The sequence below is a fragment of the Delphinapterus leucas genome, chromosome 18 (genome assembly GCF_059928025.1).
Source record: "Delphinapterus leucas isolate spDelLeu-1000000601 "Yukka" chromosome 18, BTC_Dleu_Yukka2, whole genome shotgun sequence".
NCBI classification, from domain to species: Eukaryota; Metazoa; Chordata; class Mammalia; order Artiodactyla; family Monodontidae; genus Delphinapterus; species Delphinapterus leucas.
Genome location: NC_143146.1, coordinates 26,654,576 through 26,675,726, shown reverse-complemented (window position 1 = coordinate 26,675,726; position 21,151 = coordinate 26,654,576). Strand labels below are relative to the sequence as shown.

Here is a 21,151-nt window from a genome sequence, read left to right as displayed (position 1 = left end):
GCAGTGAATTATCTGTAATACATCATTTCTTATATTTCATGAGCTGGAATTACTGTGTTGGAGGATGTGTACGTTTTAATTTTTGATAAATATTGCCAAATTGCCAACCATAGAGTTGGTACCAATTTAGAGTTCACCACGGATTATGAAAAATCCTCTTTCCATTTGACACTGATGCAGCAGTGTCACATCGATCTTCTGTGATGTCATTTTCATTAATTCGATGTTATTCAATTTTTATCTTTTTTGTGTTTACTTTTAAAGTTACTCTTTTCAGGGGTGTCCATGAAAAATTAGTACTTGCTAATGTTTTTTGAGTACTTATTATGTATCAGATACTGTACTCATTATCTCATTTTGCCTATACAATACATTGAGGACGTTAGGTTTTATTTAAATTTTTATCTTTACACTTAAGATAATAAAGTTGTAATTATCAATAGTTTAGTGAGCTATTCTAATAGTTTATGTTTTACAGATTCAAGAGGAAGAGTGTCCAACAAGAGATGACTTCAGTGATGCAGACCAGCTCAGAGTGGGTAATGATGGGATTTTCATGCTGGCGTTTTTCAGTAAGTGAAAACTGAAACTATTTCCAAACTATTTTTTTGCATTTATTGGTTGTGTATGTATTTAAAGTAACATCGACAGTGAGGGAAGGCAGATACTGTCAGTGTGTATCTTACCTTGTTTAAAATGTAAATTGATCTTGACATTTAACTAGCTGTGATCATACGATACAAATCCTAGAATTTGTTAAACGCTTATCAGGTAACTTTGTATTGCAGTTATTATGCTAGATGCTGACTGTATAGAGATATATATAAGCATATTTAAAGCTAAATATGTTTTTGTATGTGAAATGCTGCATGTCCATTTGGGGCTATAGGAGCATGTATAATGAAATGATAAATTCTGCTTTTGGAGCAGAGGACTTCCACTTGAGTGTCTTTAAACAGGAGGAAGGGTTGGAAAAGGAGATATTCTGGGGAACTGGAACAATGTGATTTGAGACACAGGAGTATGAAGGTCTGTCTTATTTGTGCGGAATGGCGAGTAATTAGAAGACCGGAAACCGTAAAACTTTAACTTTTTGCAACATTCTTAAATTAACATTTGACTTTATAAAGTAGACTTAAGCTACTTGTGGAAAGACTTCATTAGAGTCTTCATTATTTCAGTTCCTATCTCAGGAATGGCACATAGTACACTCAGTACATAATATTATGGCACTCAAACTGTAAATTGATAAAATAATGTTTGGAAACCCAGTATTCAACTAAGTACATTTATTAGATTATGGTAGGGTTAATTTCTGCCCTCAACCTGGTTAAATGACCACGCTTTCATACCTTCTGTGATAGAATGCTGATTTAATTTATTTCAGCTGTAGAGTTAATTTTGAAGCTAGAACTGAGGAATGTTTTACCTATGTAAAGTACCACATTCAACTTTAATAACAGACAAAAAAAAATAGACAAAATAGAAAATACATACTTCCTAAGTTGAGTTACTTTTGAGTCTGAAAATTCCCTTACCTTTTCCTCCATTTTCAAATGGTTTCTTGCTTCCTTTCCTTATTTCATTTCATCTACTGGAGAATAGTAGTTGAACCGCTCAGAAATGTGTGTGTGGATGGGCAGGCAGTTACATTTTTCTCTTCAGATTTACTAAATTGTATTCAGGTTGGCAATCAGCTAATGTATATGCAATTTTTTTTTTTTTTTTATGTTGTACGTGGGCCTCTCACCGTTGTGACCTCTCCCGTTGCGGAGCACAGGCTCCGGACGCGCAGGCCCAGCGGCCATGGCCCACGGGCCCAGCCGCTCCACGGCATGCAGGATCTTCCTGGACCGGGGCACGAACCTGCGTCCCCTGCATCGGCAGGTGGACTCTCAACCACTGCGCCACCAGGGGAGCTCCCTGTATATGAAATATTTATGTCTTGTGGTTTTAGTTATAATTTGTAGTTAGATATGATGTTAAGTATGATGAAAAGGAAATGAACACTTTGGCTACAAATAACTCTGTTTTGTACTGTTAGTCTAGTGAACTTTAATTTTTTTCTTAGTTTAAGTTCAACCTGGTAACCTTTATATTAATAACAGGCTTCCCACATATTTTCTTTACAAAAAGAGTAGCATAAACATTAATTCCTTTTATGGTTGCCTTTTAAGAAATCTTCATTGGAAAAAGAAAGAATTTAAATTTATTGTAGTTATTTGTAGTTAGTATAAATACCTGTTTCTTAGGAATAAAAACATGTTATTTGACACCATCTAATTATTTGACTCAGAGCTTAGTTATTATCTCTCCATTTCTATATTTCACTTAACCATGCTATCTTCTTATCAATCTTTATTTTTTAGATCTGACAGCATTTCACTGATACACCAGTGTTGTAAATGCACAGTAACCTAGGCACAAAAATAAGGTTGACCTTATTTTTGGCCACTGGTGCTACATTAATTAATATGAATATAAATATTTACATTTAATATATTAATGTAAATTACCTGCCTTTTATTACATTTTTACTAAATTCTGTTTCTACAGTTTATATCTTTATGCTTCCTATTCTACAAATACTGCACCAGTATTATAAGAGTAAGATTATAAATTATTTTTCACCTTCATTTCCTGATACATTTCTTTGGGTAGGGTGTAGGCCAGTACTTCAGTTTATTTGCTTTAATGAGCATAGATTTATTTGTAGTCACTACCATCTAGTGGCTGTTCTACAAATTGCAACTTGCTATATTTTCCAAACTCTAAACTATCCAGTAGCTATTGTCTATGTTCTGTTCTGTTGTCTATTTCTAAGGTCTGGAAATAGATTTTCTTTAGCGTGGTTTATAATTTAAGCATTTCAGGTTATACAAGTTGTGCAAATAAAACTGCAGTGATTATCAATAAGAATATTTCAGTTAAAACCTTTTGTTGGTTTAATTCTTTCCTTCTCTGTTTTCAATGTCTACAATTCAGTCTCTTACCACATGTAACCCTAAAAAAAAGTTTACGCGTAAATTTGGTGAGATAATTGCTTGTCCATGTTCAGAAAATGTAAAGAACGAAACGTGTGTATCCCCTGATAATGTTTTGCTTCTCCTAATCCCTTGAAGTGTCACTGAAAAATGCCTTATGTGTGCCTTATGTGCTTGTATCTGAGCATACTTTTAAGAGATTTTGTCTCTAAAAGAATCAGTTATATGTTAGTTAAAAGCTAGAAATTAAGGTTTGGTTCGTTCGATAATTGACGTTCTGTGGAAATGACCTTGAACTCTAATGCTTAAAAATGTAATGGATTCTGTTTAGAAAACTTTTCTAAGGTTTAGCCTTTTGTACTGTGTGTGAATCTTCACGTCAGCATGCTATAGTAATAATTAATCACCGGCATTATTCCCATTTTAGACTTGAGGGAAACATAATTTAAAAGATATTAAGTTACTTGTACGTAACTTTAAAAAGAATTAGAAAGGTGTTTTGAAACGTGAATTCTGATTTGTAAGAAATTGCCGAACTGTCTTTCAGTTCTGTTCTGCATTCCTACCAGCAGTGAATGAAAGTTCCTATTGGTCTGATCCTCGTCAGCATTTAGTATTAACAGTTTTAAAAGTTTTAGAAATCTAGGGCTTCCCTGGTGGCGCAGTGGTTGAGAGACCGCCTGCCGATGCAGGGGATATGGGTACGTGCCGCGGAGCGGCTGGGCCCGTGAGCCATTGCCGCTGAGCCTGTGCCGCTGAGCCATTGCCGCGCGTCCGGAGCCTGTGCTCCGCAACGGGAGAGGCCACAACAGTGAGAGGCCCGGGTACCACAGAAAAAAAAAAAAATTTTAGAAATCTAATAGTTGTGTGGTAGTATCTCTTTGTGATTTAATTTGCATTTCCCCAACGATTAGTGATCTTGAGCATCTTTATTCAGTAAATTCTTTCAAGTACCTACCATGGATGAATCATAAAAGTGACAGTTCTTAGAGGGGTTATCTGGGCACTACACATTGAAAAACAATGCATTGATGACTTATTCTGTTCATGTAAAGCTATGTTTTTAGATGAGGTCACATACTGTAAGTGAATCCAGAAAGGGGGGACATCTAAGATTTATAACTACACCTTAAGAAACTCATATTTGTGAACATTTTATTGAATTTGTTCTGTTTATAAGAAAAATAATCTTGTCATTTCATTGCTTATAATTTAGTGGAAATGTCTTAAAATTAATAAATTGTTAGCTTCATGTTTTTCTCAATGGCTGATAGTTTAAACAAAGAGAATTGCATGAGGATAAGATAGGAATTTGCCTTTATGCAGTTCAGAATCAAGTATAGTGAAACTGATTATTCTTTGGGAACTTACTGTGTTTGAAACCTGGTGCATTTATATATAATGAGGATTTTTCTGTGATAAAAAATTTAATAAGTGCTTAATGTTAGTATATTGGTATTCATTCATTTATGATACTCATTTGTTTATTTTCAAAGCAAGTATCAAAATTTAATTTAAAACTTTTTAAACTTTTCATTTTGAAATAATTTTAAATTTAGGAAAAAATTGCAAAAATAGTACAATTGCCATATAACTTTCATTTTCCAAGTGTTAACGTATGTAACTTCAGTCCAATGATCAACATTAGGAAATTAACATTACAAAATACTACTAACTAGTTTGTAGACCTTATTCACATTTTGCCAGTTGTCCCACTGATGTCCTTTTCTTGATCTAGGATCTATTTCAGGATTACACATTATATTAGTTTCTGTGTTTCCTTAGTCTGCCTCAACCTGGAACAGTTTCTTAGTCTTTCTTTGTTTCATAACAACTTTGATTCTTCTGAAGAACACTGGTCAGTTATTTTGTAGCATGTCTTTCAGTTAGGATTTAGCTCATGTTTCCTCATGATTAGATTCAGGTTTTGCATTTATTTCCTTTTTTTTCTTTTTTCCCCCTCAAGAATACCACAGAAATGATGTGTTCTTTTCAGTACATCAAATCAGAAGCAATGATCTAGATATGTCTTATTACTAGTGATGTTAACTCTCGTCAGGTTAAGGTAGTGTCCGCCAGCTTTCTTCACTATGAAGTTACTCTTTTCCCCTTTATTATTAATAAGTATCTTGTGGCTATTGAAAATTTTAAAGTGTAGCCTTACTAGTTAATGGATAAACTACAGTGTACAATATTGCTTTCTAGATTATTCTGCTAACCTCTTTGGGTAGGTGGGAGGTGTATATAATGAAAAGATCACTGGATATAGGCATAAAAGACGTGGATGCTCCAGTCCCAGCTATGCTTCTTACTTGGCTTGTGACTTTGTGTGGAGCCTACCTGTTCTCAGTCTTAACTTGTCCTTCTGTTCTTGTCTTCTTTCTTAGGCATGTATATGTTCACCTGCCTCTACTACACATTATTTGTTTTATGGATTTTACATACTTAAGGTTTAGTGTACAATTTATTAAATTCTCTTTTTTGACAACTGAGGCAGACATGTCCTAGAGGATCCAGAATTGAATGCTTTGCTCTTTCTGTACTGTAAAGACCTCTTCAGCTTTACTTCTATTTTATAGGCCAAGGGGCATAAAAAGTGAATCTATTTATGCTTCAGTAGTCACAACTTCTCTGTTTTCCTAGTGCTTAAACCAATTAAAGATGATTAAGTTATGCATTTGTCTATTCAGGCTGCCATAACGAAAAAGCACAGTCTGGGTGGCTTAAACAATGAAAATTTATTTTCTCACAGTTCTGGAGGGTAGAAGTCCAAGATTAAGGTGCCAGAAAATTTGGTTTCTGGTGAGGGTTCTCTTTGGGCCTGCAGTTGGCTGTCTTCTTGTGGTGTCCTCACATGACCTCTTCTCTACATGTGTGCAGAGAGAGAGAGCGCTTTCTCGTGTCTATTCCTCTTCCTATAAGGACACCAATCCTATTGTATTAGGGCTTCACCCTTATAACCTTATTTAAGTTTAGCCACCTCCCCAAAGGCACCATCTCTAAGTACAGTCACACTGGAGGTCAGGGCTTTAATCTACGAATTTTGAGGGGACAGAGTTCAGTCTATAACAAATTATATCACATGAGCACAATTTATAGGAATTCATACTGCTGGCGGAGAGCATAAAGAAAACATGGTGGCTCATTAACTACTTTTTTGTTCTTTTGAATTTTATTTCTCTTTTGGCTACAATGATACATATAATAGATATCGGTAAATCTGATTTTGAAGAAATTGGACAGTGTTTAAATTATTTTTTCCCCAAAGCTAAACGTACACATACTCAGGTGAAAATACACTTTTGGAATGTTTTGCTGTTTTGGGTTTTCTCCATCAGTGCCTCCTATGTTTCAACAACATGACATGCTTGCAAAATGATAGAATGTTTATAGCACACTGAGATAAAAGGGTAAGGTGCTCAGGACTGGTGGCAGTCTGTCCTCTGCCCCAGACCTCACCTGCCTGCCCTAAGGGCTAAGGAGAGACATATCTCAGCCTGTCATTAACACATAGGTAGCAACCAGTTGGGAATCTCTGCTGCTGTTTGGTAATATAAATTCTTTAGTTTAAATAGATATAAAATTATTTTTTGTTATGTGCTTTCCCTAACCTAACACAAATATTAGCCAGTTTGATACAGAGTGGCTATGTGCAATAGATTATTCTACAGTGATGGAAATATCCTATCTCTGTTGTACAGTACGGTAGAGAGTAAACAAGCTTTATTTATAGTAGTGTCTCTTGAAATTGTTTTGCAGGAAAGATGGGACCTAGTCTGTAATGTGAAGAGATCATTTTGTATGGGTAGTGATGATGGCTAGCATTTTTTTAGCAGTCACCGTGTGCCAGCTTCTGTACTATGCTTAAACTCTTTACATTCTCACTTAATCCTCTTATCAATCTTGTGAAGTAGGTACTTAAAGATCAGAGGACTGTGGCTCAACAGAAGTCAGCAATGAGTCCAAGGTCATATATCTAGTGAGTGAGTACGATGTGACTCAAACACGAGCCTCTTATTTCAAAATTGATTTTTCTGACTATCACACCATATAGTACAGTTTCCCATAAATGATCAAAAAAGCTGCGACTAGAAAGTATTAGGAAGGAAGAAATTAACAGGAGTAGGGCATTACTTGGAAGAAATAGCCATTTCATTTAAACTTATCCTAAAATGTTTCCTCTTTGTCTTTAGAATTCTGAAAAACTAGAATTTCTCTAGGTAATTTACTTTATTCTCCCTGAGGCTTGGTTGGAGATATTTAGGGTAAGAGGCTGGGCACTGAACAAGATTTAGGTTCAAATTGATCTTTAGTTTTATTATTATTACTATTATTATTTTGATGATGTTGCTGTCTTGGACGTAAATAAGGTACTCTGATTATATCTCAAGGACCTATGTCAGAATGGTTTCTGCTATGAGAAATAGAAAACCCTTACTCAACTGTTTTAAATAGCTAGGAGATTATCTCACAAAATAAGAAGTCCCTGGATGAGCAGACCTCAGGCACAGACCATATCAGTGCTGTGGCTCTGCTTTGCTTATTTCGGTTTTCTTCACTCCCCCACTATTTGGAGTGATGGTTTAATCCTCAGGCTGATAGCAAGCTCCCTGCAGCAGTTCCAGGCATTACAGTTAAACGTGATACCCAGTGGAAGAAGGGCCTTTTCTTCTATTCTTTTTAAAAAACTTTCATTGTAGAAATTCTCAAACTAGACAAGAGTGTAATAAACATCTGTGTATCCATCTCCCAGCTTCAACAATGATCAATTCAAAACCACTGTTGTTTTACCTATATTCCATCTTCCCTCTCCTTGCTGTGTTTTTAAGAATGTTTTTCAGAAGTCCTATTTAAAAAAAATTCACTGGCAAGGGATTTGGGCCTTCTGTGATTTTTCCCAGAAGTATGGGGTCCAGCCTTTCCTAAAAATACAGGCTCTAGAGGTCGGTGGGTTTCTGGGAAGGGGAACAACAGGTTTTGTTAGGTAAGAAGAAAAGGCAATGAACAGTATCTGCGTTGGGAACAATAGTTTATAATTTATTCGGCTCATCTTTAATATTGCTTTTTAATTTGGCTGGCTGATGATGTCTTAGACTAGACTTTTTGGGTAGGATCGAATGGGAGCTACATTGTGACCTAATTTTTAACTGGCTTAAAAATGCAGCTTCAATAACAAATGTATGTATAAAAGAAAAAAAAAATGCAGTTTCACCTTTTGGTGATAAGCTGTAAGGTATTGATTCTTGTTGACCAAACTGACAAGAAACCAAGCTTACCCACTTGTTAATGTATAGTAAATAACTAATACATTTGCAAAAGGTAAACTATAGTCTATAAACAAGACTTAATTAGTACAGAATTAAGAGAAAGAACTGCTGTTTCCACTAAGTTATGAAGTATTATTGATGTTTATATTATGTCTCTGTTAATTTGTTTCCAAAGTGTGGTCTTTAAAAGGATTATTTCTCTTGCTTTCAGTGGCATTTATTTTCAACTGGCTTGGATTTTGTTTATCCTTCTGTATCACCAATACCATAGCTGGAAGGTATGGTGCCATCTGTGGATTTGGCCTTTCATTGATCAAATGGATCCTTATTGTCAGGGTGAGTGTCTTGATAGCCTCGATCACATTTGTCTCTAAAATTAAAATACATAAAATTTCCTATGTGGTTCACAAATGTTCATTTTGTGTATATGAGCTCAATTATTTTGAGACTTATTCTTAACTTCTATCCTTAACTATCATAGTGATCTCTGTGGTGTGGACATTTTATGACTGTATTATATGAGAGCTTGTTAGTATGTGGAAAGAAATTTTTGTTTGTTTGTTTTTAATTAATTAATTAATTAATTTTTGGCTGCGTTGGGTCTTTGTTGCTGCCTGAGGGCTTTCTCTAGTTGTGGTGAGCGGGGGCTACTCTTTGTTGCGGTGCGTGGGCTTCTCCTTGCGGTGGCTTCTCTTGTTGCGGAGCATGGGCTTTAGGCGCGTAGTTGTGGCTCGCTGGCTCTAGAGCGCAGGCTCAGTAGTTGTGGCACACGGGCTTAGTTGCTCCGCGGCATGTGGGATCATCCCGGACCAGGGCTCGAACCCGTGTCCCCTGCATTGGCAGGCGGATTCTTAACCACTGCGCCACCAGGGAAGCCTCAGTAAGTGGAAAGGACTTTGAAATCAGATAAATCTGAGTTTGAATCTCATCTTTTTGTATATCAGTGTTCTAAATTTAAGTTTTTAAATTGTTCTGAGCATTAGTTTCTTCATGGTAAGCTGATAATAGCTGCCATTCAGTATTTTTGTGAGGCATGAACATGACATATTGAGAGTACCTTGCTCAGTTGCTGCACAAGTATATGTGCTCAGTAAATCTTGGCTGCCACTATTGTGATATAGTGTAGGTCTGCCTAAAATCAGTTTTAAAACATAAAAATTTCCATTGGTTAGTGAAATTATCATGGACTTAAATATCTTCTCACTGTTTCTTTTTTATTTTTATTTTTTCTTTTTTGGTAACATTAAGAGCTAAAAAAGTACAGTACAGGCCTGTGAGGTGGTTATGAGAACTCATCTTTTTTTCCTTTACATTCCTTCTAAGCCTTTCTTCTCATTTTCCTGTTGTTCCTGGAAATCACCCTCTATCTATCTCGTATCATTTACGAGGTAGTGTGTAGGGAGATAACAAGAAGTCCTTTTCTTTCTCCTATCTCAACAGCTTTTCTAGCCCCCGAATAATTTTTTGTACCCGTTGTATAGGCAGTAGTATTGTTAACATAATCTTCCCCCAGCTCTTTTCCTTTGCCTCTTGAAGGCCCCTTTTGGCTCCTTTTTACAAAGCTTTTCTCCTGATTTCTTTAGGTAAGGCTAGGAAAGTGGCTTTGTTAATTAATAACTCTTCTTAAAAGTTACCCACACATTTAAATGCTATATACAACTAATAAAATATATACTTTCTACAAGTCATATATATTTAAACATTGATTTCTAGTTGAATGAGTCAAGTCCTCCTGAAATTTTCAGTAGAATCATATACTAATATGTCGGCTTTTATTAAGTGCTTCACACACTTCAGTTATGCACCTACATTGTCAAATAGATTAAAAATTACCCATTATAAAAATATTAAAACTTTGAATTTTATGTGTTTCTTCATTATTTTTAAACTTATTTTATTACTTCCCAGGGTTTCAGTAATCTTCTCATACCCTGTCTCTGTTCAGACTAGATTATAGGATTTGGTTATTAAACAGTTGATTCTTGGTGGGACCTGTGGACTGGCTTCTTCTAAGGTGATTAAAACCTGAGCCATTGTAAGAACTGCCCCCCTGGCAATTACTTGTTTCAGTTTCATTTAAAAAATGTAGAGTGGGTTCCCACCATTAGCATAAATCTGTTAGGTGTTATGGGGCATGCAGAGATAAAGAGACAGCCCCTGCCTTTGCAGAAGTTATTACTAGAAAATCTCGAAAGAGTTGGAACTAGGTAATGTCCAACCTTGGTTATGTTAGTAATAGAATTAATTACAATTTTTCAAATGAGATTTCTTGTCTAAGTCACAGAACACAGAAAATGATTTGATTTTCTCAATTCTCCTAAAGTTATTGAATTGCTAGTATCATTCTACATTCATAAAAAAGAAATTAGTGCATTATATGCAACCTTTGCCTCTAGGATTTTAGGGCCTAATTCTCTCTTAGAATCCCAGGTTGAGAAGGGGTTAGATTGTCTAGTAATCAACTCCAGTCAGTGTGATAAGATGGGGACCTTAAATTCAAAGACTGGAGTTTCTCAACGTTTTGTAAGGTATATAAGAGCGTCAAGTTTAATCACTGGGACTGTTGAGTTTCCTTTTAAAATACCTTTACTGAGTTAAGGTTAATATTATACCTGTAGTGTATATTGAGAATTGATATAAGAGAAGGATTTTAAAAAATCTTTTGTTGTAGGGCTTCCCTGGTGGCGCAGTGGTTGAGAGTCCGCCTGCCAATGCAGGGGACACGGGTTCATGCCCCGGTCCGGGAGGATCCCGCATGCCGCGGAGCGGCTGGGCCCGTGAGCCATGGCCGCTGAGCCTGCGCGTCTGGAGCCTGTGCTCCGCAGTGGGAAAGGCCACAACAGTGAGAGGCCCGCGTACCAAAAAAAAAAAATCTTTTGTTATAAAATAACAGTAGCCACCATTCAGTGAGCACTTACTATGTTCCAGGCATAATTCATTACAGGCACTAAATTCTTTAACCCTGTCTGTATCAGTGATGCTGGAGACAAGCCAGCCATTTTATTGATGATGAAACTAAGAATAAAAAGTCTAATAACTTGCTCAGTGTCCCACAGTTTGTATGTGGATTTGAATCTAGCTTGATTTCAGTTCAGTGCCTGTTCTCCTAATTCTCTACTGCCTCTGTAACACTGTACTTTGACTTTTATTATAATGCTTAAGGCAATAAGTTTCCCTTGTAGTTCAATGCTGAGAGAAAGGTTTTCTCCTGAAAGCCTGGTGTTTCCTTTTATTAGATAATAAGCAATTTATAAATTAACTGCTGCTTTTCTTTTTGTTTCTGAGCTGCTGTGAACCTCATATTTAGTGTAAATATCTTTAGCCCAGGTACTGATATTAATTTTAAGGCTTTTGATGTTTCTATTATTTGTTTTAAAAGGCATATATATTTTATTAAAAACTGACAAGTCTTTTAGAAAGTAGACAGGATGTAAACAATAAAATACTGGTGTCATATTAATAAAATAAAATCAGATGAATTCTTTTTTTTCAAATTTAAATCAGATAAATTCTTACTGTTGGTTAATTTATTTTCCAAAATTTGATTTCTGCAGCCTGCGGTTGACCAGTTAACATGAGTTATTTAGTTATTTTAAAAAAACCAAAAACACTGCTTGGCTCAGCCCTATGACTTTTAGTATTTTGAAACACTTGACAACTTAGTAATGAGCCCAAAAGCTTATTAGTTTATCCTTTTTACATGGTGAGTTTTTCTCTTTGACTTCAAAGTGAAGGTAATTCTATTCTTCACTTGGGAATAAATAAAGAATAGCTGCAGGTTCGTAGTTTTGGTGAAGAATGACATTGTTCTTTTCTGGTTGCCTCTTGTCGGGTAATATTATATATTAAATATATTTTAAATATTAGAAATATATATTTTAAAATATATTTAAAAATTAGAAAGTTAAAAATGTATTGCTTAGGTTCTTTATTCCTTTTGTTCTTATAATCTCTAAAACCTGTATGAAAACCTTTTATTTCTAATTATTAATCATTTGATTAAAAAGTAGTGTAGTGCTTTCCTACTTTACAAGCTATATATATTTCCACAATTTTCTAGTTCTCCCTTTATTGTACATATTTTAAAGGTGTAGGAGTATGTGGGATTTGCATCTATGATGGTACTCTGAAATCTCTAATCTTTGTAATTTCTAAAACTCTAAACTGAGAACTTAGATCATGGTTCATATATTGTAAATACTTCGTGTGAGAATAATTTGAAAGCTTTTAAAAACAGATTTAGATAACCTTTAGTGGATATACTTCCTCACTAGTAACATTGCAATTTGTAAGCATTTTTGTTATAACCACACCTATAAGATTTTTAAGCTTTTATGGAAATTACCAATGAATAGTTGGAAATAATTACCTATAAAGTTGGAGATAGATACATCTGAGGACAAATCTGCATTTAACAAACTCATTTTTAGTTAAATCAGATTCGGTTCAGAGACCAATGGAAACAGAGTAGATTAAATAAGCAGGAATATTAGACTGATTTAAAAAGAAAGCTTTTCGAAGATAATAAATCATCATGTCCCTAGTCTAATCAAGGAAAAGATACCTGTGTCCAATATCATCAAACCCTGCCTTCCGTCTGCCTATTCATATCCTCACTTCACAGAGAATATAAACTGTCTACCACGGCCACTAATAGGAACTGTTGAAATGCCGCTTCAAGGTTCATTTCGCTGTTCTCAGCTCACTGTTGGGAAATGAATGCTGGAGCATCTAGTTTGAAAATAAAAAGACTCTAATGAGTTGGGGGTCTTTATGTGCCTAGTATTCTTGGCAGTGATTAACAGTAGGGGGTGTATAGAAGGTCAAAAGCTCTTCTTTTTAGAGGTCAGCAGAACATCCCCATCTGATAAGATTAAACTAATGTGGCTTTTGGTGTTAATATCTAAAGCAGCAGGTTGCTGTAGTGTGTTTGGGATGGTAGTTGTGGCTTTGAGAGATTATGAAAAAAGAACTGACATGTGAACTCCTTAATGAGAAAATGTTGGATTCAGATATATAGCACTTATCTTTCTTCTTTACAAGCAGTTTGAAACTATTTTTTGTTTCTAAAATATTTTGCATAAGTGTGTTGCTGTTATTTTTTTCTCAAATAATTATATGTGTATGTCATTATTTTTTTCTTTTCTGTTTTTCTTTTTGTGCTGTTTTAAGTGCTAAAGATTATTTGAGGTAAATCATTCTGAAACTAAGACTTATGATTTTCAAATTTAGATACACAAATACGGTTAATATATTTATGTTCACTCCACAGTTTTCTGATTATTTTACTGGATATTTCAATGGACAGTATTGGCTTTGGTGGATATTTCTTGTACTTGGTAAGTTTATTCTTAATGCATTTCAGTATGACTAATTTGTATTTAGTTTAACTTTGATGTTTCCTAAAAATGTGAGATGTAAATATACTGTTTTATAATTTATGTGGAAAAAAGTTTTTCTGTTGTAAAATTCTCATATCCAAACACTTATATCATCTTGGCTATTCAGATAATTCTATGTAGCATTCTGGATTTCTGATTTAAAATTCAGAGCCTGTCAATTTAAAGAATCAATGGTTGAATGATAAGTCAATCCTACAAAACTTGAAAATCCTAAAATGATTAAAAAATAGTTACCTTCAGCATTTATTTTGGAAAATATACATGCATAATTTTCTTTTAATGATCGTAGGAAGTGTTGAGAGGAGGATAGTTGGATATTCTGTCCATTCTTTTATTTTTGGATCATTGAAACATTCTTTACACTTTGTAAGTGTTCCCTGCATTAATCATTAATCAGTCAGGCATAAGGAAAGGCTTCATGCCTAATGATCACAGTACTTCTGTTGAGTTTTCTTCTTACAAGGCATGTCTTTTATTAATATTGATGAATTTTATGGATTTCCGATTTCCAATCCCTTGTGTTTTCCTCTTTAGATATATGATAATTAAGTTAATCTTAAAATCACATGATACCTTTAATCCACATTTCAAATTTATTTACCGACATGAAGAATACATTTTGTTTCTTTTTAGGTTTAAGAGCCCACATTTCTCTAGTAACATAATTATACCAGAAAATAGCATTTCAGTAGGTGGCAGTGTTCTCCTTGAGTTTATATTTAGTCCTGCTGTTGCATCTTTTGGATCTTTGGGGAAACAAAATCTTAGTGGTCGGTTAAGGTCACTAAAAATCCTAGATTGTTTCTCTAATAATTATAATGAAATTATTCTAATGTTGTGATTTTGTTGGGGAGTCAGACTTGTACAAAAGTTTAGCCAGTTTTTTGTGTTGTTAATTGTTTTCTGACTGATTCTGTGCTCATTATTGAGTTTCTTCCTTAAAAGTGAAAAAATTGATAAAGTCTTTTAGGTATTTAAGCATATTGAATGAGATACTTGCTTATAAATATTATTAGCGGATTGAGGAGCCTTCGGAAGGCAACTGTGAGACAGAGTATAATGCAGAGGGCAGCCCCAGTTCCATATCAGAGCCATAATCTAGCATTTAGGGGAATGTGAAAACTTAATTCATGATCAAAATGTTCCTCTCACATAATACTCAGAAGAGTGTTGAGCACATCATAGAATGCTGAGAAACAATAGCTGCTGAGTGATCGGTTTCTAGATGTGAATTGGCTTATTTTGGAAAATGCCTGAGCAGAACAAAATATGTCTTAGAATCAGCAGCTTCATAGACAAAAGAAAGGATTTCACAAATAATTTTGGTGTACATTTTTCACAATATCATTATCTTTGAACAGCATCTGGAAGGGCATGAGGGGAGAATTCAGAGTGGGGGTCACAAGTGGAAAGAGGATATGGGAAGCAGATGGGATCAGATTTAGGTGAAACTTATACCACTTGTTTAAGTCATTATTTGTATATCTCTTCTATCTTTCCTCTCTAATTTATTATAACCATGCTTCTTATTTTAGTGCTTCGATTATTGTCTTAGAATTGGGTTACAAATTTCAGTTGAGACTTTACATTTTAAATTGACAGACTCTTCCTCCTGGTGAGGAAAGTTGCATGCGTACATATCTTTTGGTCCCTGCCCTCCCACCCACCATTACCTAGTTAAAAATTTACTGGAGTCAATAAATGTTGCCCTTAGAATTGTATGCTTAAGTATATCAAAGACTTAGCTCTACTAATAATGGTAATGCTTTTTATACTCAGCTAATATTTTTCACCTGAAACTTTGAAGCATTTCACAGGCTTTGTTTAATTGATTACTAAAGATACCTGTGATTATTATAAATGATTATTAATGTAAATGATTATTATTTAAAAATACTATTTTACAGAGGAGAACACTGAGATAGATAGAAGATACATCTCAAATCATTTAAGAAATCACTAGTGGCTGCTTCCAAAGTCTTCTTTCTTGATTTTTCTCAACTTAATTTTTATTATAAATTAGTCTTTTATTACTTGAAAATAATAACTAATAAGTAAATTATTTACATAATGCACATATCTCTAAATACAAATCTTGCAGATGACAGGCACCTGATCTTGCTAGAAGGCTTGTTATTGGTTTTATCCCACAATTGTTAGCAATTACATGCATATGTTTTCTCTTGAATACTTTATATCAATAAATATGTCTTAGTTTGCTTAGTAGTTATAGTAATTAAAAAGTTTGGTATAAAATGGGACTTCTATGAGTTGAATCAGTTTAAATGCATTAGGTAGCTTTGCTTTTTAAGAAATAATTTAGTAAGTGTGTATTTTTGTGTAATTTTGGATTTTCGTGGCTGGATTTACTTTACTTTAGATACATCTAGGTGTAACAAATTGAAAGAATTTGGGGGTGGCAGTAAAATTTTGTTATATTTCCTTACAATAGATTTGTCATTATAATGTAAAATATATTATGGAATGACTGTAATCCTACACGTTAAATTCCTTAGACCAAGAAGATCTTGTTTATAATTGTCTATCTAAAATGTATTGTGTCCCCTTTCTGTGTAAGAACATAACATATCTGTATTATTTCAACCTTCTCAGGCCTGCTTCTTTTCTTCAGAGGATTTGTTAATTATCTAAAAGTCAGAAACATGTCTGAAAGCATGGCAGCTGCTCATAGAACAAGATATTTCTTCTTATTATAGAGGTAAGAAATATTAACATATTAATTGTTTATTCCTTTTGTATTCAAATCACCAGATGCATATTAAATGCTTAATGTGTACTCATGTTGTTTACTCAAATTCAGCATATTTAATAGATTTTTATACTGTTAACAGTCACTTACTGAAATTTAAGAAGTTGTGAACTTTTAAGATAACTTCCATGTTAAAAATTGAATTTCATACATTTTAATTTTTAAAAATGTATTATGAGTAAACTGAAACTTTAAATCAGACTTTTAAATTTCTTTTTAAAGCTTGACCACAGGATGTATACGAAGTAACCACCAGCACAGCATTTGAAAGCTTGAAAACCAAAATATGACAAAGCACTTACACAGAGAGAGTGGGCATTTTGCATAAAACAGTGTGAAATTCACATAGATATCTGGTGGATAAAACAAACAAAAAAACAAGTCTGATTGAAAAGCAACTTGCCATGCACTGATCTTAACAAACTGGATCAATGAATAAAAGTTGTGTGAAGAAAATAGGAGCTTTGTTACTATTTTCTTAATGTGTGCCAGTTTGTATCAACAACCAAGGCTGCAACTTGAATAAATGGGAATATAAAGAAATGAGCAGAGGTTGTCTTACTGGTTATCCAGTGAGTTTCTGGAGGCTGTGTCTATAGTAAAGGCATTTATTTATTATGCAGCTAGTAGATCTTCACATGAAGAGACCTCATATCTCTACTCGCTATACTATTGATACTTTTAAAGCAAGTACCATACACTTCATTGATTTGAACTTTTAAAGTAGTTGAACCGCATAAGCAAAATGTCTACTAAAACACTTAACTTCTGGATGTATCTTTAAGTACAAAATGCTTCAAGTTGCTGTGACTTAAGTGTAAATAAATTGTATGGTTTGTGATTTGGTTGCTTATATTTTATGCTTATATGAGTTTTACATAAGCTGACATGATTTACTTATTTCTGCTAAAGAGAACAATGATTACAATTGCATTTCTGGATTATATTTAAATATCACTTTAAATGTTCCACTAAGGTTTCTTCCTCCCCCTAGAAGATGTCACATTTTCTCTTTAAGTGGTAAAATGTCTTTACAAGCAGTGACCTTAAGAGTTTGTCGGTATTACCTGTAAGATAAAAGGCAAAGTAATTTTACTAATTTAAATGATATTCTGTGAATATTCAGTGTGATTACCTTGTTTGCATTTTCAAGAGTTTAAACTCTAATGTAAATATTTTCTAGATGGTTAGAAGCCTAAACTTTAGAATATATTTTGATATATGCTACCTTATGTCATTCTTACCAAAAGGATATTATATACTTGATGTAATACTGCTTATAAGATCAGTTTTCATTATGCTGTCGTTTAGATAATTGCAACTTAATACATTTTAAGGCTAATTCTTTTTGTCCCTAGACTGCATCGACCAGACATTCCTTTCTTGTATCAATGTGAAATTTCCAGATCGTCTGTAAACCTGCAACTTTAATAAGATAGAAGACTACTAAAAGCAGAAGACAAATTAGTGAGGAAAAGATAGAGCTTCATAACTGAATGCCAGAGTGGTTTATGCTTAAAAGCCATTTCTGTCCATTCTCTTAAATATTTATATTTCATTTGTTTTGCACAGTTGCATATGTGCCCATTTAAAAGATTTGGGTATACTTGAAAGAAACCATAAAGTGGTAGCAGTAAAGTGCAGTCACATTTGATTAATCAGTGTTTGATATAATTGAAAGAGTTGAGTGATAAACAGTCTTCCAGCATGTAAATGCCATTGACTTCTGACCTGACATTTAACAATAAAAATGAAACTATTAACCATGTCAAATACTTTAGTTTCTGGCTCTTAGATTTATCTAGTAACTCTACACATGAAACATCCTTTGTTATATATAAAGTTTTTTGAAACCTGCAGTGCTGATTATTAGGCTTTGTCAGATTGTTGAACCAATATTTACATCATTATTTAGCGAGACTTTCTGTAAATAACCATGCATAAATTACTTTCTGCATCTTTTTCTTAGAAATTGTGTCTAGATAGATATCTCTTCATTAATTTTAAATTAAGTGAACTTAATATATATAGAAAATTTGGGTGTTAAAGATAGTTTTAGGACAAATTTTAAGAAAATGTGGGTATGCCCCATGTCCTTTATAAGAAAAATTTTTTTTTTTTTTTTTAAAGGGACATGACAGTTTTAGGGTTTCTCAAATGAGAAGTTTGGTTTTTAGCATTGTTCATCTTAGAGATTCTTGCAGGAAGAGATTGTATTAGATATTATATTTATTTCACTTAAGACATTTTTGAAAATTAATTTTCTGAATAAGATACTCTCATTTGCATTTTGTCTTTTAAAAAGCCAATAAAAAGTATCTTTAAATATCATTGTAATATTTTTTCCTTTAGATGTTTGGTTTAATTTAGCAAATAAAAACTTGTGCTTTTAATAGCTTCTTGCTTTCTGATTGTAGGATTAACTTGTAAAAATCATTTCCTGAATTGAGATATGTGAAATATCTGTTTTCAAGTTATGGAAATGTGTCTGTGGAATATAGGGGTGTGAGTGTGTTGCGAGAGTGTGTGAATATTATTACAACTGGAATCTATTTTACATTCATAAGCTACTACATTTTACAAATCATTTTATGTCTCATCTGTTTTCTCTTCAGTTATATCTTTGCTTTTGAAATGCAACATTAAAAATGATGGGAATTATCTTTTAAACTTAAAAATCAGTTGATACAGCTATATAGAACATATAAAATATATTGCTTGTTTATTATTAGACACTGACTACTAAAAGATACATCTAAAACTATTCAGGGTCATTTTTCCATTCCTGAAAAAATAAAATTTATTACGCTTTATAACTTTTTTTGTATTTCTCTGTATTTTCTGATTTATTTCATTGTCTTTGATAAATAAAACATGTTTTGTTTTGCTAATTGAGCCTCCTATTTTCTTGTTTTCCCTCATTTATTCTCCTCCTCTGCTAGAATTTTTATTGTTTGTTAAAGTACCTGTGTTACACCCATTGAAGTAAAACAATAGCCTGGGGTAAAGAAACAAAATATTTGATTTAGTTGCCTGATTTGGAAATTAATTAAAGTTAAAATTTACTTAGAAGAAATGTGAACTCGTGCTAGGTCTCTTTATTGCACATTAATTTTCCTGTAGACCTGTACTTTGTTCTTTGTAATAGTTTTTAATGAAATTAAGCTATGATACATAGTAAGTTAAAATATCTAGATCATCTATCATACATCAATTTATTAAAATTTTATTTTTGTTTCTGTGGCGTTAATACTTAGTTTCTGCATGTGGATGTTGACCCAATGTCAAAACTTCACTTTTTGTTTTGATATTTTTCCCCCCAAATCTGTAAGATTCAAGTGTGATGTTACCTGATCCTCTTTAATTGGTACAATTCATTGGTAGTCTTAAATCTCATCATCCAATCAGGAGAATCAGAATATTATTTTAAAAAACAACATTCTCTTCTGGATTTATCAGATCCTACACACTTCCCCTCATTTCCTGTGAGCTTGGACAGAATAGCTGCTGTTGTGTTTTGGAGATACTTAATTGCCTTTGCACCCTGCCTTAAAGATTGAAAATCAAAATCCTTGTTAGGTCTATCTATAAACAATTTTTGAATGAGTGTGAACTGGAGCTCGGAAGTTAATACAAAAAATATATTACATTATTTCTATTATATTTGAATAAGCTAGTTATGGCCAGAAAAATCCATTTTTATGTTTTTATGAAGTAAACTGAATTTAAGGTAAAAATACATTTTCTATATAGTGTGTTCAGGATACATCTTAGAAATTAAAAGACAAGTTCTATTATAGTTGGTTAAAATGAAAATCTCTTTTTAATAGAAAAAAATACTAATCTCTAGCCTTTTGAGTCTATAAGCTATATCCCATGCCTTTGAAGTTCATAAATTTTAACCTGTTAAGATAATAATCACTAATATTTCCAGCAAAACCTCTGATGACAGGAAAAGTAGAGTTCAGAAAGTCCAGTTGGAGAAAAATTCAGGGTTTCTTAATTTAATATAATTTTTTTCAACTGGTCTATACTGTCCCCCAAAGCACAAAGGTAATGATAGTGCATCTGATACTGTATTTAACTAGAGTGACATATATATCCTGAGTTTGCTCATAACAGATCTGGTTATTCCTATTTCCTCACCTTATATAGTGCCTCCTCTCTCATAAGTGTCCTAATTTGGAGGAGAAATTATATGATCACCCTGTATATAACTCTACACTGTGCTGAGAAGTGACTGCCTAAACCCACTGCCCTTTGAGAGAAGTAACTGCAGTATTAGGGCAGGAGTCACCTAATCAGCCCTGCCTAGACACCCGTTTTTTTGGCCTGTAGAACACACATGGTACTATTTTTTTTTTCCTTTTTTTTAATTTTTAAATAGAAGTTGTATCGGAATGATTCCACTTATGGTAAATAGTAAACAGTGAGCTTTTCGTATGTTTAAACTGCTGTTAATTGTTATTTTAATTGTTTGCTATTTAATTCTTCAAATAGTCATGAAATATTAGTGTATTATATTCTAAAACCTCATTCTTGATATAAAGTTCAACTGTTAGATGATAATGTGCCATTTAGTATTGAATGTCCTTGCCCATATATAAAACATGTTTTATATGTGTTAATAAAGTTCAGTAAATGTGGAAATGTGAACCTGTCATGCATGTTTTTCAAAATCAGTTTGATTCACAATATATTATCACCACCTTGGCCTCACAAAATGTT

The 21,151-nt window shown here is 33.5% G+C and overlaps 1 protein-coding gene across 7 annotated transcripts in view; it reads left to right on the top strand.

Annotated features, from left to right (window-relative positions):
* The window catches only part of NDFIP2 (Nedd4 family interacting protein 2), a 102,214-nt gene that overhangs the window by 45,656 nt on the left and 35,407 nt on the right, over nt 1-21,151 (top strand). For 5 of the 7 annotated variants that reach the window (XR_016388658.1, XR_016388657.1, XR_016388656.1 and 2 more), the window contains exons 4-7: nt 479-572; nt 8,463-8,587; nt 13,524-13,590; nt 16,267-16,372. Coding sequence is in view for 3 of the 7 variants with exons in the window: in XM_022576957.3 (XP_022432665.1) it covers nt 479-572; nt 8,463-8,587; nt 13,524-13,590; nt 16,267-16,370 (390 nt within the window). In the remaining 4 variants the exon portion in view is untranslated. The other 2 variants (XM_022576955.2, XM_022576956.2) reach the window with 2 other exon arrangements.